This window comes from Parambassis ranga, chromosome 22 (genome assembly GCF_900634625.1).
Source record: "Parambassis ranga chromosome 22, fParRan2.1, whole genome shotgun sequence".
NCBI classification, from domain to species: domain Eukaryota; kingdom Metazoa; phylum Chordata; class Actinopteri; family Ambassidae; genus Parambassis; species Parambassis ranga.
In genome coordinates, this window is record NC_041042.1 from 11,565,624 (window position 1) to 11,590,734 (window position 25,111).

Consider the following 25,111-nt stretch of genomic DNA (forward strand, 5'->3'; position numbering starts at 1 on the left):
GAAGAAACAGCAGTAGAGGACAGCCAGTGCAGTAAAACCATTAACTATACCTGCCACGTATTCGCTGTCATTGCACAAAAACCTGTAAAGCCTAGCTACAAAGCTGCTCTGCAGTTTGCAGTTTGGCAATGCTTTATAAAATATATAGAAAGAGGACAAGGATGGCATTATAGCCTCTGTAAGCCTGACCCCTGCCTGTACAGACAGTAGCCATTGTCCTTGACTTCTGGCATGCTTCAGCCATTATCCCTACAACACCTGATTTCTCCATTAAATCTCAGGCTGACCAGGTCATTCAGTTCCAAGGACCTGCCTCTTTGTCTCCAGCCAAGCTCAACTAATGGAGCATGGAAGGGAATTGAGGAGAGATGGAGGGTGGCGGTGGCGGTGTCAGTGGTGGTGAGGAGGTAGTATGAAAAAAGAGAGCCGAAAGAGGTCGGGGAGGCTGCCAGAAGCCTGTGGTACAGAGGGGCATCCTGGATGTGGTAATGTAGGTGGTAGATATGTGTGTGTGTGTTTGTGTGTGGCAGGATGGGAACCTCCGTTCACACCCACTGGGCTGTTGACATTCTCATGTGGCTCTGATCGCCTTTTTACATCAGCTTTGATTAAAATTAATGGGCCATCCCTGCTGTTGGGTAGCTTATTTCCAATCCATTTATCAGATGGGGTGAGGCCGCTTCAGTGGCCCCTGTGCCCCCCGAACTCTGACAGTTTTAGAACAGTCGTCTGTATAGCCCTGAAGAAAGGTCAGCACTCCATGTCCAAATAAATGATATGGTCTTAATGATAGAGGGAATGACTTTTATCTTTCATCACTCATCTGACCTAGGGGATGGTGATGGGACAGAGGTGATGGGAGGAAAGGTGTGGTCCCACCATCTTAATTTAATTTTGTTGGAACAAGCATCTAAACATGGATGATATGAAGAACACAAAAATGCTTTGATTTTTTTTATCAACATAAAACTCCTAAAATACCCTCTAGTGAAAAAATAGCAGCAACCTTTTGCTGTCAAAGAGCCCCAACATGATATTCATGGTATAGAAACAAGCCTTCTTCATACATTGAACAGCAACCTGAGAGGAGCAAACATTCAAGTTAAGATGCATAAACATCCAGGGATATATGATAACGGCTCTTTGTTGTTAGCAAATCAATACAGGATAATATCCACTGTATCAGTCTTCTTTTACTAAGCTTACCACAAGGCTACATTTCCATGATGAAAGGGACTTTAAAAATACAATGAGAAGGTCAAAAGATGACTTACCAAGAAAGGAAAGGTTCCTCTCTTTCAGTTTGTCACGGAGCAGTACCTCATGCTCTTGGCCAATAGCACTGAGAATAGAGTTAAGGATTCCACAAACCGTACAGCAACCGTATACAGAAACATCAACATATTAGGGTAAAATGTTGATTCAGCAGAGACAATCCCATCACATTTAATTAGATGATCTAAAATGGGATTCATGAGAATAAATGAAATAACTCACAAAAATTGATTCCCCTTGGAAACAACAAAATACACATGTACTGCGTGTGGTGATGCAAGCTTATGTATGTGTGTACATGTTTGACATAGATTAAAATTAAGATTCTGCTTTTCTCCACTATTGGTTTACTATGCAAAGCAAAAAAGCCACTTCGCTCCATTCCAACGTGGAGTGGGTCAAGCAAAATCAGCTTTCACAACAAAGCTCCGAAGTGCATTACCTAAATGAGTAAGACGAAACAAATGCCAGTTTGACATGGTCTAGGAGCTCTGCTTATTCCTCTAAAATCTCTTAAGAAAAATGCTTGTAGAATAAATGCCATGTTGTGTTAGGATCTACAGTGCTTGATGCCACAATAATTCTGTACTTAAGAGGCTGGATGGATATATATGCATAAAAATTTAAAAATAAGACAAGACAAAAGGTCTTAGGGTATTATACTACTGTGAACAAACACTAATCATTCAAAATGGATTGTAATTGATACATACATACTATTGCTCTTATGTGTGGATGAAGTTCTTTGAAAGCACATAGCAGTGGGGCGGTTATCATGAACTCTGTGACAGAGTGACTGACATTTAAGTTGTCACGGAGAGGACTGCGACAGAATGGTGGTAAAGGAGGGAATGGGGATAGGGGGCAGGATGGGATAAGGTTGACTGGCTGTGAACAGAAACACACAGCCCCACCTCACACAAAAAAGTCAGGACAGACACAATGATGTGGACATACACATGTACACTCATTCAAATAAGTCTCCTCCCCCCAGGAAATGGTTGGTCTGCTACCCAGCTGGTTGCCCCTAAATAGCCCGGACTCCCATTCTGTCCCTAGTCAAGGCCAATGTCCTACAAGATGAGAAGGGGGGGTGGTTTGTGTTTAAACAAAGGAGGGGGAGAACATTTGTAATAGTAATAATAACATAAGATATACAACTAAGGCATAAACAAATAAAACTAAGGTTAATAGTTTAAGTTGGACTAAAAGGCCCAAATTCATTAACAAAACTAAATAAAATCAAATTAAATAGATTCAAATGTCCACATGTAAGAATGGTCTTTTTAAGGCTTTTGAATGATAATTTTCTCTTGTATCATAGAACATTGGGCCTGATCCACTGCATGCACATGGAGATGCATTTAGATCAGCCTATTCTCTCCTCCTCCTCTTCCCTCCATCACCTTCCAGCCCCAGCACTGGTGATAGTGGGATGGCAGGCAGGATGAAACACTTTCTCTGTGAAGCAGAACTTTTATGTCAGGTGAAGCCAGACACATCTCATCCCCTTCAATAGCTCCTCGTCAATTTCAGGCTTAAAATTTTATGGGATAGGATACTGTTTGATGCAGTCTACCAGCGGTCCATAACAGCAGTCATTTATTGTGCACTGAAAGGAGAGGGAAGAAATATTATGGCGCACACAAAAAGGGTGGGTGGGTGTAAGAAAGGCAAGGGAAGCCCGTACAGTGCTGGGAAAGGGGAAAACACAAGAGATGCTGGCAGATTGGCAGGCATGACCGCTGGCTCTCACGTGACCTCATCAGCAAACATGAGCGGCTGATGCCGTCTGTCAGCAAGGTGCGATCGTGCAAGAACTCACTGTACATGAGCAATGGATTTGTTACATGAAAATCACGAGGGATCAGCTGTTATAAATTTATATATAATTACCAACAAAAACCAACAATTTAAAATATTTCCTATAATAGATCAGTATCAGAACCTTACCTGATATATGTGGTTGGACAAATTTTGGTCTGGAATTAATGATGGCTCCTTCAGCATGCTGTTGAGGACTGTTTTAGAGGCTGAGAAAAAAAAAAGAGACAAACACAAAACACATTAATATTATCACACAAATGACGTAAAGCATAATAACTTACTTAAAATACAGTGTTATAAAAAACACATTTAACTGTTACAATAAATGCAGAAGAGTGCAATAAAGATACCCTAATTCACCCTGCCTTGTCAGCGCAGTATTTCTACACTTGTCCAATAGATGGGTGTTTGATGTCTATACAGATTTTCTATGGATAAATGTTTCAGTCCACAGCACAGGCGCTTCATGTAGTTTATCTATGTTATGAACGTTGACTATTCTGCATCTCTCATCCCCATTCTTGCTCTACTAACATTATAAATCAGAAAGGAAAGCTAGCCGAATTGACTTGCCGTTACTGCAACAGCAAAAAAAAAAAATTCCTTAAATCATTTCTTAAAAAGATTTGGATTAAATGGATTGTATCATTGTGTGACGAAATGGTTGAGGCACGCCATTTTAGTGATATATATACACACACATGCATGCTCCTGACAGACTTGCAGCATTACAGATAATACAAGGAATATTCCTATTCACATTTCAGGCATGGATGGTGCCTATACCAATACAACGCAGAGACTCTCAAGCTTATCTAAAAAACTACACACAGTATATAACTGTTAAAGACCAAACAGTTGATTTGAAGATTAATAAAAACGGATAAAAACCCCCAAATGAAAAGGATCCATTGATTGCTGAGTGGGTCATTAAGCCTGTGTTGAATGAATTTCATTAATAGAAAAACACTTAGACCCTTCTTTTCCTTAGACCTATCTTATCCCTATACGCTTCTTTCATTGGCATTCCTCCATGAGAAAACTATCACAGAAAGGACAACCTGTGCTGTGATCTCTCATCTACCTTATGATGAGAGCAGTTTGAGGAAGAACAAAGCCTGTTCAGTACACTCTTCTCTTCTGTTGCTCCACTGTCTTTGTCTTTATCTTTTTCTGCCATCTTTTTTATTTTTGTATTTTTTTTTTTTTTTTTTTACAAACTGCTTTCCCTTCCGTTCTCTTTCACCCACGTTGCTCCCCCAGCCCACCCCATAACCCCATGCTCTCTCTTAGAGCTGCAAGGCACACGGCTGTGCTTTATTTCTCTGCTCATTTTTCTCGGAGATTGGTACCTTCACACGCAGATCCATACCATGCTCCTGTGCAGTGCAGGCGGTGGTGAAGAAAGAGGGTTATATTTTCCCCTTGAGTTAGGACACCTCATGACAAATGATAATGGATAATCAATAAAGTGGGAAATATGAGGCTGCAAACTTTATGAAGCCAGGAGACATATTACTCCCCAACAACACTGGTTTCCCTTAACAAAGTCACTACTCGACTGTGCCTAATAATCTGAAGGAAAATCAAAGGACCTGCAACCACATCAGCAATATTGGCAACTTATTCCACTTTAATGGCATTTTGATTGATTTTTTCCCTCTTCCTAATGGTCGTTTTATAGATTTGACGCTGCTTCTGCAAAACAGTAGTGTGTAATAAACCTCCCCGAAGGCAAACGTTAGCCATTAAAGCTCTTGTCTTACTAGTGCTCATAATTGGAGGTTGACCACCGCCACATTTTGGTCTCTCACATAACACTCACTCCTAGGACTAGACTTCTCTCTCTACTGCGTCCTTTGATATTTTTGGTAGATGTCTATAATAAGTGATAGCATCCCTCTCTCCTTCTGTTTTTGAGCGATAGGGTTACAAATAGCCATAAAGAGGTGACCTTGGCGCTGACATTGTGGAATTTCAGCCAAGCATTGACCTGATGAAAATGGAAGGCCAGGCTGCTAATAAATCAGGATGCTTTTAAAATGAGTTTACCCTAATGCTCATTCATCACAGACTGTAATGCCATTTGCAGGCCCAGGATTCGCTGCTGTGCACAAACACAGCAGTAAATAACAACAGGGCCCTTGCATCCTTCGCATCATTGCAGCCTCCAACATCAGCATACATTTATTAAAGACGCCCCCGCCTAGCACAGCAGCGCACCTCTATGACACCCTGAGCTCGTCTCTGCCACACACACACGCACGCACAAGCCATGCTCTTTAAATACACACAGGCACACACAGACGCACACATAAAACATGTGCAGGAAAATAAAAAGCGCAATCTGAAGAACACCAGACACAGAGAACAAAGCCCTGCAGCACAACTTTGCACCTTGTAAACATTCACCAAATTTACTGTAATTGTCCCATGTTGGTATAAATTCTGACTAAGGCACCATATCACATCGTCAACATCTGAACAGAAACAACAGAGAAGAGGAGAATAATAGATGTGAAATGCTACGCCTCCATTGGGATTAGCTAAAGAAAACAACCAGTGTAAACAAATCACAAGCTTGTTTTCATATGCACCTCCAAAACAAGATAAACTATATAAAGCAAGGTAACAGGAATATAACCTTGGCTGGATTTCTCATTGCTTACTTGTGTCATTTGTAACTACTCTTCTTTTCTCCACTAGGGTGAAAAAGTCATTATCTCCAAGACAAAAAAAATGTAGAGAAACCTCATTAAACAGCAACATTTGTTGAGGGAGGACCGTAATAAACAATAACGGATGACGATTGTTATTGCCCCTGACACTGATGAGCTCCTCTGCAAGTTTGTTTATTAATTAAAAAACCCACTTTTTTTTTTTAAATGGGTGGGGGACACTTACCCATTTCCTCTATGTGCTAACACCCCCCACACACACTCCCCATGCACAAGCCATTGAGCTGTGGAGGGGCACTCGTTCATCAAACTTCATGGAGCAAGGGAGAGACAGGTCCTGATAATGTGCGCCGCTAAAGCTGATTTTCCATGATGAATCTCGGAGCATATAAATTGGCTAATATCTGAAAACATTTACAGATACTAGAGGAATTGACTACTTGTGGGACATGATGGATGAGGCTCTCCAACACTGGCCGACAGCTCTGCAAATCTCTGCGGCTGCCTAAAGCCCTCATTTGATTTTCCAATTTACTCCTTTTAAATTTATCCTCCCGCACTGAAAAAAAAACAGAAGATGGGAAAGGGAGAGAGTAGGAGACAAGAGGAAAGAGGGGGGAAATGTGTTTTTTTTTTTAAACTATCTGTGGCTGTGCGTAGGTGCTGGTTGATGATATGAGGTGGTATCTCCTGTGCAGGAGGAGCCCAGTCCCTGAAGAGGTTACTGGGGCAGAACTGATCTGCTTCCACCTGATTCTTCCTGATAGCAGTGTGATGAGACTCTACATTTCTGTGTGTGTGTGTGTGCGTGCGTGTGTGCATGCCTGTGTGTGTGTAGTTGTAGTAATAGTAGATCTGGGGAGGCTCTGCTATGGAAAGAGGCTTCCCAGGTCAGGCCATTAGACTGTGGCAGAGGCTGACTGGAGCTCCTCTGCTGAAAAGGAGTAATTAGTATACTTGTCAAGTGAAGTACCACGGTGCTGCTTACCTCCCTCGCACCCACCCCTTGCATACACACACACACACACACACAGTAACACTCATGCTGTCTTTGCCTCCTTACTCCCTCCTTTCTTGCTAATGAAGTGCCCTTGCTCTCATTATTTGAAAAAAGGCTGCATATACACACACCAGCTCTGCCACAGTGAAGAGGTGAGAGAGAAGAGAGGAGCACTTGAAGACAAGAGAAAAAGAACCATAACAATCATAGAAGAGAGTTGAGATTTTACTGGATAGAACATAATACAATATTCAGTTATCAGCGCGTTTTATCTGCAAAGCACTGAAGTTATTATGAATTCTGTCAAGGAACCGAAGGATCATAGTAGACACTAACATTCTCACAGTGTTAACATCAAACACAGGACATTTATAACCTTGCGTACAAGGCTTGTGTAAAGGAATGTGACAATAAATCTTAAAGGCGGTCGAATCACATAGTTACAAAACATGGAGCAGCAATCTAATCTGGAGCTGGGCCTTGGGAAAATGGAAAAGGTCAAATAGCTAGCAAAATTGCCTCCTCAAAAAGTATGTCTAAATCTAGAGGCACATCAACTCCTGTCAAAGGAGGAATAAAGAGAACGATGAAGAGATAGCAGGAGGGGGAAAAGAAAGAGCATGAGCTCCCCCAGTGTGTCTGTAAGTGACTTCTAAGAGGTATCTATACAGAACTGGAATGACAAAACTGCAGTTTACAATGTAATTCTATCATTATGAGAACTCATCAGGAGGCTGAAGTATCTCCTATGTATACACAATGTGGTATTTTATTTTAAATAAATGTAAACATTTTAAAACATGTTGAAATAATAATATTACAGAACAAGCCAGCTGACTTAATTTCAAATTTATTTTTTAAACTAAAAATTTCTACTACTCTTTCTTACTCAATATCTGACCATTGTGAAGAGCATTTCCATTGTTTTTTATTTTTTATTTTATTTTTAAATTTTGTATCATAGTCATTTACGTGCCATTTGATCTATTGCCATTATAAATTATTATTGTGAAATGTAATGTAAGTCTCCAGTAAAAAAAAAAAAAACGAATAATAGAGTAATAGTAATAGCAATATTATAATTAAAATCTAAAGCGACAGTGGAAATTCAGATTTTTGTATAAGCAATTTAATTCTGTAGGATAAATTTATAAAAGGCACTGTTTTGACAAAAGGAAAATAGAAAAATATAATTATAACAAGCAAATACAGTATGTTTACGGTACTTAGGAAATTATTAAAAACAGGACATCAACTTTATTGTGGAAAAAAATAATACTAAGGTACTAAGGCTGTCATACTGGGTACACTTGTGACCTTTCCTCCCCTACTGCCCAGTCTGTTTTCATGAAAAAAAGGAGCATTATGGATGTTGATATCATATTCAATACACGATAAAACTGCTTTGAATGTATTGATTCATTTACAAGCACCATCAGATAGTCTTTCATTCTGCTTGACTGATGCTCTCTCCAATACTGCAAGGAGAGAGGGAGGCAGCTTGTTGGCTGTGTCGTCATGTTGAGGTGTGGTGGTGAGTGTGGAGCTTGTGTGGAGGAGGGAGGGCCAGGAGGGGGCGAGGTGGGGTGGTGGGGGGACAACAAAGCGAGCAAAACAAAACAAGGAAGGTACAGAAAACAATTTAAAACTCTGTATTGATCCAGCACTAGTGATTGTACATATATTCCATAGTCCCAGAGGCCCCATTCCTGTGTCTCTTAAATGCAAGGGGAAAGTAGAGGGGAATAAAAAAACGACAATGCTACGCAAAGGCAAGCCACTCACCCAGTTGGGGGTAATGTCCCTTATATAGAAGTCTATTGATCTTTGCAGTGCGCCAGCCTGCCCTCCCTCTGGAGTCCGGCTAAAACACACAAATACACAGACACACACACACCGGAGCATAGTCTGGGGCAGGCAGTGGTGGGGGGGAATGACAGATATGCCTGCCAATAGCAGTGAACCAACCTGTTAGCTAATTGCCAGCAAAGACAATTATCCTTGCATTGTTTCATAGTGGAAACACATTACTGGAGTCTAATATACACACAGGGAGATTTGACGATTTGACCGTGTAGCCCATGTGGGCAGCAATTCATGTGCAAAGGCCAGGCGGTTCACGGGGAGAATGCAGAGAAGCTTCATCAAAACAGATGTCACCCTCACAGATGCTGACTTATACTAGTATAGTATAATGACATCAACATTTGAAAATGTAAAGTGAGTGTTTATGAGATCTAAATCAGTGCTTGTGTCTTTATTTGGACTGATTTCGATATAGGATTATCCTGTAAAAGCCATCTTGTCTTTGTGAAATTGCCTACATGAAGAACCATGACATTACTTCAAAAAGCGAGATACTGTCTTGTTACAACAATGTTGAAATTAAACAACGATCATGCAGGAAGTTTCATCTGCTACGAATCTATTCTGAACAATAATAAAGCATGTTTTCACTGTATGGAGATGGACGGATGCAGTGTGCTATTATCTGAGACAGAGTGCTTCTCCTGGATGGATGCCCTGTTCTACAAGCTGCTCAGACTAGTATTTTGACAGGCAGTGGATAACGGTGGGTCCAAAGCAATCACATCTTTGACTTTGACAAATGGCTGTGGTGTGGCGAAGTTGAAAATAACACACATCCACTTTAATCTCTTTCTTGATTAAATTGGAAGCACGTCTTTTTGACATCATGCGATTCACTCTCGAAGCCCTGACTACTGCGCAGGCACACACATTCTGTCCTCAGAGAAGACCTATTGAAATGATATGGAACTATGTGCTAAATCCCACAGTGAGGACGAGAAAAAAAAACAAAGAGGAAAGGGTTTTTTTTGTTTTTTTTGAATGAACATTGCAATATTTTTGCCTGCAGGAAAACATGTTGAAGATGATATACTAAATTCCTAGCCAGGAGACAGATTAAAAAAATGCTAACCATTATAGACAATGATTCACACAGTTTCTGGAAAATCTCTTTGACATGCAAAAATATTTGCGTCTGGAATTTTGTTCTCCCGCAGTGTGTCCATCAGCACAACATAAGAAACTCATTTTTTGCCGCAGTTTTGCTCAACTTAATTTCCTTTGCAGGCTCGAGTAGGTACAGAAACACAGGGAGAGATGAGAGAAAAGGAGAAGGTAGCGGATAGATGGATGCACTGGGGGATAAAGGAGGGTGAGGAAAGAAATCAGGGGTGTTATAAATAACACTGATGAGGTGAGCTAGCATTGATCCACACTGCAGTTGAGAGGTGGGTGGTCCTTCTAGTACTTAATTGCCAGTCATGTGCCTTGGGATGCAGCTACTACTAAATGTGGTCTGTCTCTCATTAGGGGTGGACAGGCTGAAAATACAGCAGCTAGACTGGAATTGGGACTCAAACAGAAAGGGATTCAAAAGACAAAGTGCTACAATTAAGACTGATGGGGGAATGATGGAAAGGACAGAGCGGGAAATGGAAAGGTGTTACTCACGCATTTCGCCATCTAGGTCCTGAAGGAACCTGTCCAGGATGATACGAGCCATCAGTGCAGGAGACAGATCCACCTTAATGTAGAATGAACAACAAAAATGAGAATTAGACTTAATAAAAACAGGCTATGGTGTCAGTGGGGAGTAAATACTACTTTAAAACCTAGGTATTGTGGAATTGTTATTCCTCTCTGGAGAATTGCTCCATTTACAAACCAGCAGAGTGAATCCCACATATCCAGCTAGAAATGCAAACATATTTCAAAGAGCATAAGAACTGCAGCACTGAAATTACATAGCCAGTCTACCTTTGGTTGATGTCACACGGTTAATAATGATTGTAATGACTCTAAATTATATTATTGCATTTCTAAACCTTGACCCAACTTTCGACGGTCCTCGTGCAAATTGGCCGTTGAAAGCCTTGCTTTGCAGTAACCTTTCCCACAGGAACAAAAGATCGCCTATTACGCAGCCAGGCTACCTGGCTGAATTGCCTTCGCCTGTGTCAAACAGAAAACCCCAGTCTCTCATCTTGTAAGAAAAAGCAGCACACGCTATGCCCAGGCAGGAGACAATGGAAAGCTTTAATCATAGAATGATCACCAAGGCAAAACTGCAGGAACCAATAGGACACACCCGAGGGGCTATGGGAATGCAGTCCTTAATAGGAAGGATAGAACCTATGGCTGCAGCACTCTTTGAACACAAAGACACTTTGAGAGGTGAGCAATGTTTTTGTTTGAGTGCAGGGAGAAACCCTGACAGGTAAGAGAGTGCTAATGATTGATGCTGAAGGTGTCTACCTGACCACATTCAAAACATCACAACACATTATCAACAGTATTATCATTATATTCTACGTTAACACTAAAAGGCACAGCCAGCTCAATAAAATAAATACTGTCAAACTAAATAGATATAATCTATACATATTAGTTTTAATGTATTTTCTCTATCATTGCATTTGACCTTTGTTAAACTATAGTACATATGCTGAAATAAGATGGATATAGTCACAAGCTCCTCAGTATGGCGGGGGAATGAAACAGTCTTTGCCATTCCTAGCCAGCCCGTTATGAAACAACATTCTTGCAGCCAAGGATAATTTTTCCTCTTGTTAGCATAATTGGGGACCAAAAGTGAATTTGCCCTCAGCTTGCAGTGAGAATGGAACGTTTCATCTTTTCTCTGATGCTTCCTGGTAACGCTGGGAGCAGAGACGCTTCTGTCTAAACAATGTCTTTTTACCCACAGTAGTATTTGTTAACATCTCCATAATATTGCACTAAGAAAGCAGCTTGTAAAAAAAGACCCAACATGTCTATAATAATTAAGGGGTGAGCATAGGGTTTATATCTTCATTAAGACCTCTAAATAACATTTCAGACTAAGGATTTGTAGCCTGCAGCCACAGTAGCTTCCTTTCATCTTTCTAATTCTTCTCATTTTCTCTCCTCTTTTTTCTGTCCTCTCAACATTGGCCTGCTCTCCATTCACACCTTTGGATAACGAGAGAGCATCTGATTCTTGGTAACCTGCATCAGAGCTGACACATGAAAAATGGCAACATTACCAACGCTGGCCCAGCCTGAATAAGGACCACCTGATTAGTTCAGGTACTTGCATCTCCCTAATTTTCATATTAATCATGAGTCCATCTTCATTCTCATGTCAGACCACAGCACTTCATGTGTTTAACATGTGACTAAGATTCAGACAGCCTTGAATACCTGCTGAAAATAATTATTGTTATGTAAAACTCTGGTTTTATAAGCCTCTAAAGCTAATGAGGTCTCATATAGTGCAGAATAACTGTGCCTGTTCCATAGCTAGTATGTTGGAGTAACCTTTGTCTAAAGCTCCCCATAAGGCATGCGACAACAGTGACTACCGAGTTTAGAGCTCAGATTCACATGGACCTTTTCTAAAGGCAAAAAATACCCATGAATATTTTTCATCATTGTTAATCATTACATATTGTCTCATGAAAGCATGAAACTACATCAATTAGCAGTCTGGGAAACCATGAGTGCTTGGTTTAAATGTTAAGTAGCATATTAAAATGACAGTTAAATGGTTCATAGACAGTTATCTCTGAGCTGGATTTAATCCTTTTAAGAAAAAAAATATCATGCGTCAATTAAATGGACAATGAATAATGGCAGTTAGCTTTGAGGTACTGCTGATGCATGTGAACAACTCTTATTTTAGATTAAGAAACCCTCAAATCTCATTGCCTAATGTAAGCACCAATGAAATATTAAAGGTTTAAAATGGGTATAGAATCCCATAATAAAATAAGGGAGCAATGAAATAGTAACAATGTACATTTAAATATCAGATTAATATTTGCATGTCTCTAGAAACATAACCTAAACAGACAATAAGTATAAAAATGAGGTCATCAACTAAAATGTAAAGTCTGTTATTTAAAAAAAAACAGGAACATAAATATGACATTTGTTATGCACCACTGTTTTTATTTAGGTTGTAAGTATACAATGTAACTTTGACCATCAGAAAAAAATCCTTCACTGGCCTACTAAAGTAAATAACTGATGAAGTGATAAAGAGAGGAATTAACCAATGACCTCTGTCCTCACCTGTCTGCAGTTTGTGGCAACTCTGCCTGAACTGCAATTTGGAAAATGACATAATAAAACACAAAAAGTATTTTCACATCTGCTTAATAGAGCTGAGAGCTAATTACAATTAAATAATTGATAATAGAGCCGGCCATTTTACCAATTTCGATAATGACTAACAGGCAAGGAGAAAATCAAAAGCTGTAGCCAAACACTATCTATCTATTTATAAGAAAAAAAAGTATCAATTGAGATTTTCTTCACGGGTAAGTAAAAAAGAAAAAAAAACATGGGGTTACCTCATTGGCCAGCTCCAGCAGGACAGGAGCAGTGGGATGTGTCTTGGCTTCACTCAGATACCTTCATTATAACAAAGAACAACAACAGAGGTGAAAAAACACACACGCACACAGCCCACAAAGGCAGACAGAAGGGTAGAGGGGGCTAGACCAGGCTAGCCAAGACATGCTAATGTCCCTGATGACTTTGCCCTGGGTGGCATATGGCAGGCTCTGTGCGGTTAAAACAGAACTGCTTGAAGGGCTTCAAATTTCCTTCAAGCCAGACAAGCATATGATAGTTAGTTAACCCCTGCCGCCCAAAAAGCCTTTTTTCCCTCGCCAGCTAAAACTGCAACTCCCCTTAGATCTTACCCAGATCATCTCTGAGGTTTGCTGTTGTAAGTGGATTAGAAGTGCATTATCCAGCCTTATTTTCCCCAGAACAATGGCCTAATAAGCTAGATAAAGGCTAATTGCAATATGCAAAGAGGCTTTTCCCCATACCGCCTGTTTTTTCTCTCCTTTTTTTAATTCAGCCGTATTCATTGAATTACAGATAATTATCCTATCATAAGCCTGTGTAAGGCCAATGTCCAATTGTTGGTTGTTTATTTATTTTCTGACATGGAGAACAGAGCTTTAGTTTAGCAGGTGCAAGTGGAGGTCTGGAATGAATCCTGAGGGTGGTGATTTGTTTGGAGGAGATTACAACTGTCATGGTGGCCCACCTACTCTCAAATCCCCTCCACAGTCAGAGTATGAGGAAGACAAAGAGAGCTTCCAAGAGTGGGAGACAGATAAAAAAAAAAAAAACAGTAATAGAGATGAGAGGAAGATAAACAGAGTGCAAGACGGAAGAGGGAAAAGCAATAAAATAAAATGTTGAAGCAAGTGGACTAAAGAATTCTTAAAAAACCTTGAGTCCAGTTGCCTTGATTTAAACATTTGGACATGATTATGACCTGGATAAATGAGACCTGTACCTTTGGTAGTGGCTTTCAATAACATCTGGTGCATGGTGTCTTGAGATTGTCCTTTTAGTCCGTTTCTGTCACAAAAAAGATCACCAAAGTTGCCGCAGTAATAATAGTAATAATACTTATAATTTCATCCATGCATGCACACATAATTTCCTTATTATTATTACAAATAAATTGTTTTCCATTTCCGGTCCACCTGACTAACATGTAAAGTTGTTCAGTTGCCTCCTACTTACATGCTTTGTTATCTGTGAACAAGCAGAAGAGATACTGTGTCACAGTAATTTAATCTCAATAAGTTTGCTAGGGGTCAAAGTGTGCCAATGCTACCTTGTAAAACCACCATCCCCCACAACCTCCCAAGCTCAGACCTTGTATTCATTTCCGCTTTTTTCGATCAAACAGTGACATTATTCCACATTCCACACCCTGACATTTCCATGCAATTCAATTGCCATCCTTGCTGTGATGGAGGACAGAGGATAAAAGAGGAAGAGCATTGGTTAAAAACAACTTATTTAAAAACTACTACACACAAAAAATGTAATTCCACAGAGACAGGCACTGTGACTGACACCTGTCACTGGGATGATAAATGACTCCATTTTCTGCCTGTGCTGCCTTCTGCCACTGGCAGCAGCGGCCATTTATCATCATCCGCTGTCAGCCGTGGAAAGCAGCAGTGACAGTGCGAGTCAGCAAACATTTAGCACACGCAGCCGCACTACACGGGGAAATTATTATTGTCAGAATAATAATGGTTTAGCATAATTTATTACAGGTCCACCAAATAAGCAGGGGCTAGATGTTATTAGACAGATGGATGGGAAGGCTTGGCAGACATCCACTGAGGCTCAGGCAGGCAAAGGCCCTCAACGTGAACGGGGGGGGGGGTGGAGGTGGAGAGAGGGGTGAAATAAACGGGGGTATGGTGGGGGGGCATCCTCCAAACCAATCAGAAAGCTGGCAGTTCAATTACAAAGAAATAAAGGGACATTCATCATTCAATTAGGCACCTGTCAGGGCTCACAAAGGAAGAAAACTTCTAACCTGGTACTCCAGGGAGAAGATGCTCAGAAGAGTGGACTGCGAGTGACTGGAACAAATAAAAGAAGGACAAAGTTAATTACCAGAGTGCATTGCACAGAGACAAAGGGAGAGGGGAGCTTCAAAGCTGGGGCCAGCTGCCCTGTAATCTAAAAGAACATGAAAACAAGTGTGGCAAAGTTGTTCCAGATGAACACCTCTGACAAAGGATTCCTGCCTCGATGGCGTGGGAGGAGAAAAAAAAAAGAGGAGGTGGTTGTGCGTGGTATGAGAAATGAGAAATATAGCTCTTCTTCTTCTTTCAGTCATTCATAGATAGTATCTTCTTCCAACCACCGTCTCAATTGAAATTGTTGAGTTTCTGCTGTTGTACTACATTGAAGCAAGAACACTCACAGCCAATTTAAACACGACAAAACCTACAGAAACTAATGACATTCAGGCAATTAATTGACCCCTGGTTGACTGTCTGCAAAGTGGATGGCCACATTGAGTATTTGTCCGACTGTAGGAATACATGCAGTTTCCCTCTGCACTGTCTTTGCTTGGCATATGGGCCATTCTAGTGTCCTCCCGCTGCAACTGATGGGCTTTGAAAATGGAAACTTCTGCTGCATGAAGCTGTGACTCCCAGGAGTCGGTCAATTCAGTGGGTTGCCATAAGCTACATTCATCTCTAGCTCCAGTCAATGTCAAACACCTGGCAGAGAGGCAAACCTGGGAAACAGGCAGCTCTGACAGGGAATCACAGCTCCCCAGATATCCCTCCCCAACCCCCCACTTTATCCTTGGAATTGAACAGATATTTTCTAATTGGATGGTGCATACTTGCACCCAGCATATAAAACAAAAAAACACACAAATGCACATTTGTGCACACAAACACACACAGCAGCTCTACGATGCCCTCAAATGGTTCTGTGTCTCCATACTACTCCCAGTTGTTGATTGTTAAATTTAATGGAGATTTTATTACAAGTCACCTGTGAATGGTATGTAAATACTCATGAGAAGTTGAAGCTACCAATTTACATTTACATGTTGGGGCTATGCAGGCCTTCAACATCAATCACTATAAAATATGAAATAACCATGTAGACAAAAGGCGAAAGGATCTCAAACATTGATTTGAGTCTGGAGTCTCCATCTATGACCATTACTTACTAAAAGCATGTTAACCACTGGACTAGTTCAGCAGTTAATAATGTCCTACACAATCAAAGCTGTCATGTTTGTTGCTCTAGAAGCTATTTTAACTATTTTACCGCTCTGGCAGAAGAACCACTACTTCTCAACCATTCAACCTCTCTTTTGTTTGACCTATCATGCAGATGAGTGTTACAGAGAAAGTTACAATTACAAAGGAAACAGTTTGAAGTAAAAGGGAAGAACACACACACAAAAAAACACTACAATCTCTGCATTAATTTACTATGATGCTTAGGGATGAAGGGGCCACTGCAATTAAGTAGGCCATTAAATGGTCAACTGTCAACATGTGGACACTTAGGGAAGGGAAAAAAATTCTTCCACACTTCAACCTTGCACCTGAGCATTTTACCAACATTACAGCCTTATTGTTAGCATGGGACCATCTCGATCCCCCTGCTGGAACAGACATCTGTTAGGTTTTAAATGGATTACTCTCTATAATGACCATGATTACTGTTTAATTGCTAAATCTATACCCTGTTAACTTTAAAGGGACATAAACTGCTCTTAATATCTATGAAAACATATCTGTTTCACAAACACTAAGAACTTTTGGGACTTTTGTTTTCCTTTCGTACCCCATTCAGATATTGCCGACATCAAAACTACACAAAGGCAGCAATTTTAGAAAAGAACCAAAGGTACTAAAACATGACTAAAAACTGAGAGAAGTTTTTAAAAAAGAGAACAAAGAGGCAGGAGGAGGTGCCTCTTTTAAAACCCTGAATTGCCTGATTTTTATAGTGCTTGTCTAGTTTTACACTGCCAATTTTTCACACATTGCTAGCTTAACATTAATGTATATTCAACTTGTGCTCTCCTGGGGACAGTTTTTCTCACTTCATGCTAAAATATGTTGCCAATTGCATTCTTACAACCAGGATGTGATCTGCATCCTTAACAGTCATCACATTTCAACTGCAAGCCATTTACCTTCTTGCCTGAGGACTCCTCTGACTACACTGCCTAAAATGTTTTTTATTTTTTTGTCAACATCACAAACACAGCAAGGATATGAGAAGAAATAAAAAATAAATAAATGAAAAATAAGATAATAAGGATACAACAGCTTCAACCTTTTCTGATATTTAGTCCATTAATTGAGAACACAAAGACGTTTTTGGAAAGCAGTGTGTAACACTGCATCCTTACACTTTCCTTTATGCGAAGGAGAAAATAAAAATCTTCCCTCTCGGATATAATTTAGAACATGGGGAAACAGAAGGTTGGGAGACAGAAGAGTGGTTAGGGAATCATTCACTCTCAACCTAATTACCCTTCCTTACAACATAAGACAGAGCATTAATATGCACTGGCACCCAAAATAGTAAAGCAGCGGATTAAATTAAAAACAATTAGGGACTTTCACTTTGTCACTGAGCTGGTATGGCTGTCTGGTCAGTGCTTCAGGCTCTGTTAAGCTAGGATATCTACTGGTTGTGAATGTGACAAATTCAAGTTTGAGTGTTGAATTGCCTTATCTTCTTGTGCAGAGCATATCAGTGTCTTAAACACACAGGGGAAAAAATGTAGTGAATTCCCATCAACCTAATTAATAGGAGATGGGGGAAATTCAAGCTATCAATTATATTCAGAATCTTCCTATTTACAAATAATTAATTATAAACAATAGCTGTAATTTGGGTAATGAAAGCCACCTGGCTAATGGCATTGGTATCATATGCTGTGACAGTACTTAGCATTTGGTGGATATGCATGCAGGGAGTGTTGTATGGTGCGACTCTTCGGGGCATGGAACGAGCTAATTGAGGCGCTGCACACATTTTTTACTAATGGCAATAAAACAATTTTCAGAAGGGGATGATATGAATGAAATAATAAGAAAATATAATTTAAAGCCAACCACATTCTGTAATCCACACCTATATACAAGTGCTGAGGGTATTTTTTGCATAGGCGGCACATTACGAAAAATCTAAGGACCTCTTTTAAGAAGGAAAATGACATAAGTCTTTATTTCACTCTAGAACAATATTTTAGTGGAAGTGGAAAACAGCTGAATGTGGGCTAAAACACTGGATATGCAAATGCTGCTAATTACACATGCTGATAGGCAAAATGCTAACATCTGTTTCTCAGCTAAGCCTACCATCATCAGCAGCAAAACAAATGTGTAGAAAAAAAATGGCATTAATGTATAAATGTGATACATTTTGACAAGAGATAGAAACAAACACAAGTCTCAGTGTGTCATGAAGCTTCAAACAAATACTTGCACAATGAGCCCACGTGTTTACAGTGCAAATTAGTGTTAATTGTTTTTCTTTCTGCAAAGTCTTTGCAAAAAGAAATATATTTTTTATTTATTTATTTATTTTTATTTATGATATTGTATTTTTTCAATCCTTGGAAAGAGAACATGTTGATATTTCTAGGGTAGCATCCCTGTGTGTTATGGGGATGGGAACCATCGTCACAGTAACTAAAAATTGGGACCCCAGTAAGGGAATGGTTTTCCTTGTAAAATGTGTTTAATATTATAAATGTGTGTTATAAGACAAATCTTGATCTTTATCTAACCCCCTTAGTCTGTTTTTGAAAGAAGAAATACAGCTTGTGGTGCTTGTGTTGTCGTATTGGTCCTGTGATTGGAGGTACCAAGTGATATGTTCATATGATCCGTTTTGACCATCCAGCATAAACGTATTATTGACCAAATTGGGAGTTTTTTTTGTGTGAACGTATTGGTATTTATTGACAATAATCTCCACCCACTGCCTTTTTGTAGCGCTTTTACAAACCCACAGGCCTGCAGAGGGCTATAGACAGCAACTGCTTTTCCAGAGGCACAACAAGATATCCTGCCTATTTTTATCCTAACAGATGAAAAAATTACCCCTACCCAGCTTCCTTCACCTTATTACAACCTTTAAAATCCCTGTCTGCTGAGGAGCCCTGAGATGTCAGAACTGTTACCTAATGGTGGTAAAAACAGCAAGAAAGTCCCCACAATCACCACCCTAATTGTGATTCTTCCTGAAAGCTAAGGATCTTCACAACTCTGTCCGAAACATGTTACAACTATTATGGTGCATTGCCATTGTTATAGTGTAATTACTGTCATTGTTGCCTCTGCAAACTCTCACGAAAAACTAAAAATGAGGTTCATGTTATCCGTCAAGTGGCGAGTGTCCACTGGTCTGGCAAAGAAACACATTACACTGACCAATTGCCTATTCCCCCAAGCGTGGCTGGGGAACTTGTACCATTCTGGGCAATTTGTTTCATTCTTCTCCTGCAATTGATTCCAGTATGCAAAGAGAACCTCAGGCAAGAGACTCTACTATGGCTGTCCAGCTGAAGCGTGGTAGCGTGTGCTGTAGATTTCCCTCTGATATGGCTTTGGGGGTTGAGGGACAACACCGACTGATCAAGATAGATAGATACATGTTGCTGTTACTCACAATAGCTCATATTCCTTTACACACAATGTGGCTTTACTGATATTAGCTTATTTTAATTCTGTGTCGGAATCCAATAGCCACTGTTTGTTAACCTTCAAGATAGTGTCCCTTTTAATCACTATAAGCTACACCTAACTGGAGAAACAAGCTGCTTACCTCAGTGTTTTTAGCCCAATGAGCCAAAAAGGCTTTATAATCTATAGCGTGTGCTTGGACAATGTCCCTACGATATGAGAAGGAAGTAGTCATTCCTGTGCTTCCTAATCAAGTAATTGATTGCATCTATTATTCATGAACTCCTTAGCCTGACATGAAGTTGTAAACTCAGCACAGCTTCTCTTCTTTCTACATCTCTCCTCTCTGCTTACACTTCATTCATCCCTTTACCCTTCCAATGCTCATCTAACCACATAAAGCTGTGGAATTAGTTTGCCAGCCTCTCAGCCTTTAAGGGTTGTACCCCTAAGCCCCAACTGCCAGTTTGTGTTTTGTTCAATATGGGCAGCCAGAAGTATGAGGCCGTGCACTGGAAGCCGTCAGGGCTGCCCCCACAGGCTCTGCACTTGATCAGTCTCTGGGTAATGTCATTGCCACTTCCAGCCTACAAAATAGCTGTGGAATTCTACCTTCACAAGAGCTACAGTGCACCAGCGCAGATGAAGACAATAGTGGAAACAATTGTTAAATCTAACAAACCAGGAATTAAATATATTTAATCCTAATTTTTAAAAAAGTTGCATACTTCAGATTTTAAGGATCTTGCAGGCAAAAGTGTGACACTTAAAATGGTAATTACCTTATTCTAAAGGCATGCTAAATAAACAAATAGCACAACAGATGTTAAAAATACAAACAACATTATTTTAACCTGTTAATTTCTTTTTTATTCTTGAACTAAATAAACTACCGTAAATATATAAACTCAATATATAAAGAGGTTGCCAGTTTAATGCCTCATGCTTAACAAAGAGGTAAACACTACAGCAACAATAAATAATCAATGAGCAAGTCCCTTAGGCTTCATCCTGAGTCGAGATATTACCATCAAAAACAAAGTGTCTGCAGCCAAGAAATCACCATATCAATGGCACATGCCACAACAACTCTGCCCCGCGCTTTCCTTCCAAAGATCATGCTAGATAAACCCCAAATAACAGAGAAATTAACAAATGCTTGACATTTGCTCAACATCCATTATTCTGACACTTCTTCAGAATTTCAAAAGGCTGAACGCATGCTTAATCAACATTCATATTCCCAGAGTGAGCTCCAGCACCATATTGTAGCCCGCCTCAGTGCTGATGAAAACGGCACATTAGGGCCCGATTCGAAAAACGTTCAGGGACTTCTCACCAGGGAGTGGTGTGTATGTGTGTGAAAATAAAAGAGACAGAGAGCAAAAGGCATTGGCTGTATTTAGAAGGGAGGGATGCTTCACACTTTATACTTAAACATTTTGACAAAAAAAAGAGGCATCTGGCCATTTTTGCTCACCCTCCTACTTTCAACACTGTGAAAGCCATATGAGAAGTGAGCTGAATGGCATGTTAAAAGGGGGAGGGGATCATTACATCCAAATTCATTCATAATATAGCACAGAAGGACACAGAGGACTCTCACATTCCCTCCCTCTTTATCTTGCCCTCCTTGCGCCAACTCTCTCTTGGGACAAATGGTGGAACTGGGGTCCCCTCTCTACACCCAGGGGAAGTCAGGCAAGGCCTCAGAGAGCAGCCCATCATTTCCAATTCTAATATGTGGCAAGAGAAGGACCTGATGGGACTGATGTCACATTTCCCCCCTTACTGCCCCCCTCACTGCCAAGCCACAGTCCAGATACTAGACAGGACACAACGACTGGCTAAGAGGAGGGCAAGGAAGATAGGGCAAGAATGGGGGTTGATATTTGCATGTCCCTCCATTGTGAGTGGGGGTAAAAAGTGACAGCACCGTGTCCAATTCTTTTCCCCCCAGAGCAGCTCGGGCCCAGCAAGAGAGGCCAGGCTGACAGATGACTCCCAACATCTGTGTTATGCAGCCGTTACAGATGAGGGAGTCCACATCACAATCTCTCTCTTTCTATCTGTCTATAGGACCCTCCCTCTCTCCTCCCACTAACCCTTTTCATGGTATAACCAAAACACTGACAGACTGTCCGTGGAAATTACCTTGAAATGGCCTTTAACAATCATTTTGTTCAAAGTTTAAATTTCCTTCCCTTTTTGAGTGCCCAATAAAAATCAATGACTATGAAATGACTTTGAACTCAATACAGCTTTCAGAGTCAAGTGGTTAATGTTTATTGATATTAATCTATATCAACACATAAATAAATAAATCTAAATAATTAAATTCACTTATATATAATATATGTTTTAGATATTTTAGATTAGCCAAGTTGATTATTGTTATTGTTATATATTGCATTTATTCTGGACAGAATTTAAAAATAAAGATTTCATCTTATCCTTTATGATTTGATCTAAATAATATTGAATATATATACCTGCAATACTGTCAGCGTGCCTTTCTATGCATTACCTGACTGTAATGTGCTGACTGGACAGGTGTCAAAAAGTTAGCATAAAAGAAAACTACATATTAAAACGTTTCAATAATGGGTGTATTAAGGTTTTATTATGACACTGGTACATATCACATGAATCTATAGTGCACACATTGTTTGCATCAATCGAAATATCCATTTACAAAGTCTGATATCCAGATATCTGTCTTTTTCATATCTGGCAGGCTATTATAACCATTGTTTTGCCCACCCCTTCAGTGCAGGCTTGTCCACAACAAGCCCCTTGCCCCCCCTGCTACCCCACCCCTGCCAGCTCCAGCCTGGCCAATATTTACGCAGTGGCAGGACTCCCACACAGTCCGAAGGGACAGGAGGGGTGTGGGGCGGGGGTGGCTGACTGCTGTGCCTGAGCGCATGCTAAGAGATGATGGATGGCCTAGTCGATATGTTATGTCTTAAGAGCCTGATTTCCTGCCAGTCCAATCACTAACCCTCCAGAGCCCAGCTCAGCTGATTGGACAACCAGAATAATTTCGCAGGCTGTGAAAACACTGCTGCCGTGCCTGTCTGTCAGGCCCAGTGACGAGACTCAGGGATTTTAAAGAGCAAGGGCCTCCCCAAGATTGGTTATGGTGAATGAAATAATAACAATAACCAGCAAGACTAAACAAAAGAGCAAGCACCTCTGGGATAGAAAGATTGTGCAGAATTATTGGAATGAAAACGTTTCAATGTTTTTCTTTAATTATTACACCCACCAGCACCACTTTTCAAAAACTGTGTTTGTTAAAACACAGTCTGGATAGGCGAAAATACAAGAGAAACTTAAAATAAAATGAGAAGAATCTCCTGGTGTTGGTGCCTAAACATGAGGGATATTGAATGCACTTTACACGCATGACATATTCGGTAAAATGCTGACAGTGAGAACAAAGGCGGGCTGAAGCTCCACTGCATCCCCTTTGGGGACCTGATACCTTCTTCTAGATTGGTGATTAGGGCACAATGGAAGTAGGAAGCTCCAAATACATGCGACTTTGTAAGTGACCTCGGCGGGATCAGCCACGGGGTCCTGGTGGCCTTGGGGGATTACACATGTTACATTCAATAAAGTGAGGGCCCTCAGTGTCAAGGAGAAAGGCAAACACAACCATTAACCTCTCTCTTCGATTTCTGGATGGCAAAACACTGGCTAATGTTGTGGTGAAGACCAATACACGGAAGCCTGTGTGGAATTAATTAGTGATATTAACCAGCGAATTAAATGAAATCATAAATGTTTAATAATCATAGGGGGATAGATTACGCGAGAAAGAATAAGTCATCACATAATTTACCATAACCCGCTCCCATGTGTAGAGTTATTTTACTATAATATAAACTTTTTTCTTTTTTGCTCATTGGTCCTTTCAGACATGAAAACACACACACATAGCAAAAGAAACTGTAAACAATGAAGTGCACATAAAAAAACAATAGTCAACCTGTGTGTAAGCACTTACGTTGGAAATCTGTCCTTAAGCATCTTCATACACTGACGGGTTGGTCTCAGTTGCTCAGTCCATCTCACAATCTCTTTATATTCAGCTCTGGACAGTTTCATCTTTGAGTATCTCCTGTATCAATATGCACAAAGAGGGTCTTTTAGATTCCCTGCTGCAATTATCCTGCTGCAATCTGCGAGGTAAACAACGTGCCACGTGAATGACTGACAGCTGATTTTGACAGCTGTCAATCACTTATGTAGCACGTGGCACGTCATGGCTAATCAAACTTTAGCTTTGTGTTATAAGTAAAAAACGGCACACACTAAATGACAATCACGCAATAAAGCACATTACCTCGTCTTCAAGGAATACACTGCAAACATACTTTAGGCAGCATGCAGTCAGAATGCCCTCTAAAACAATTAATCACACGTAATATTGCTTGTTTACCTTTGATTTGTGCTGCGTGAGGACTGTTCCCGATAGCCGCTTCCCGCTAGGAAGTTGAAGAGATGACCTTTGTCTGAACAGCGCAGTGATTGGTGGATTTGTCCCTGGAGTTGAGTAAACCGGCAGATGATTGGTTACTTTGCAAAAGGAAGGCGGTGTCAAGCTATGACATGTTGCTCACTGCATCTCAACTCTGTTTCTTCATCAGCTATCACCCATGCGTACGAAAATAAGGTATAATGACAAGACGCAGGTTCTATTCTTACACTTGAGTGAGTGTGAGAGAAGTTTCCCTGTTTAAAACTCTGAAATGCATTACCTCTACGGTCGGGGAAAATGTTTGGTGGAGGAGGGAGTAGCGGAGGAATGTGAGAGGGAGAAAGGAGGGAGTGCCCTCTGCATGTGTTTGTGGTGAATATGTTAGCTTACAGTGTGACAGATTTAACCATTTTTAAACCATTTGTCGCACTTATTGAGAATGGCAGCAGAAACAATATGCTGACAGCGGGAACAGGCGTTAGCCTTTGCCTCTGAGGAAGCAGCCCTCTCACCGGAATCCTCACACCAATACTCTTTATATGATTTGGATTTCTCCCGTAGCCTACAGCCTGACGTAAAGCATAGGCTTTAGACAGAAATTCAAAACAAACTGAATATTTAGAATTGAATATATATTCCCCTGGCAGTGGTGACACATCTTCAGTGGCCTGGCTGTTCTGTTTATACTGCTTCTTTATTTAAATATTAATGTACAAGAAATTGAAAGAATTGCAAATATTTTAACTCACTTAAAAGAAATGTCATCATCCTATACTGTTAACACTTCCCATATCAGTTGCAGTTATTTTAGATGAAA

At 40.3% G+C, this 25,111-nt stretch overlaps 1 protein-coding gene across 3 annotated transcripts in view; it reads right to left on the reverse strand.

Annotated features, from left to right (window-relative positions):
• cdin1 (CDAN1 interacting nuclease 1) overlaps positions 1-24,311 on the reverse strand; it is a 47,636-nt gene extending 23,325 nt beyond the window's left edge. The window contains exons 1-9 of one of the 3 annotated variants that reach the window (XM_028395368.1): positions 24,256-24,311; positions 23,821-23,934; positions 15,158-15,203; positions 14,111-14,175; positions 13,146-13,206; positions 10,261-10,333; positions 3,229-3,308; positions 2,838-2,887; positions 1,275-1,342 (exon numbers count right to left, since the gene is read on the reverse strand). In XM_028395368.1, the coding sequence (XP_028251169.1) occupies positions 1,275-1,342; positions 2,838-2,887; positions 3,229-3,308; positions 10,261-10,333; positions 13,146-13,206; positions 14,111-14,175; positions 15,158-15,203; positions 23,821-23,921 (544 nt within the window). In that variant the 5' untranslated portion in view covers positions 23,922-23,934; positions 24,256-24,311. Of the gene's footprint in view, positions 1-1,274; positions 1,343-2,837; positions 2,888-3,228; positions 3,309-10,260; positions 10,334-13,145; positions 13,207-14,110; positions 14,176-14,343; positions 14,356-14,437; positions 14,659-15,157; positions 15,204-23,820; positions 23,935-24,159 lie in introns of those variants that run through there. The other 2 variants (XM_028395366.1, XM_028395369.1) reach the window with 2 other exon arrangements.
• Positions 24,312-25,111: the final 800 nt, after the last annotated feature.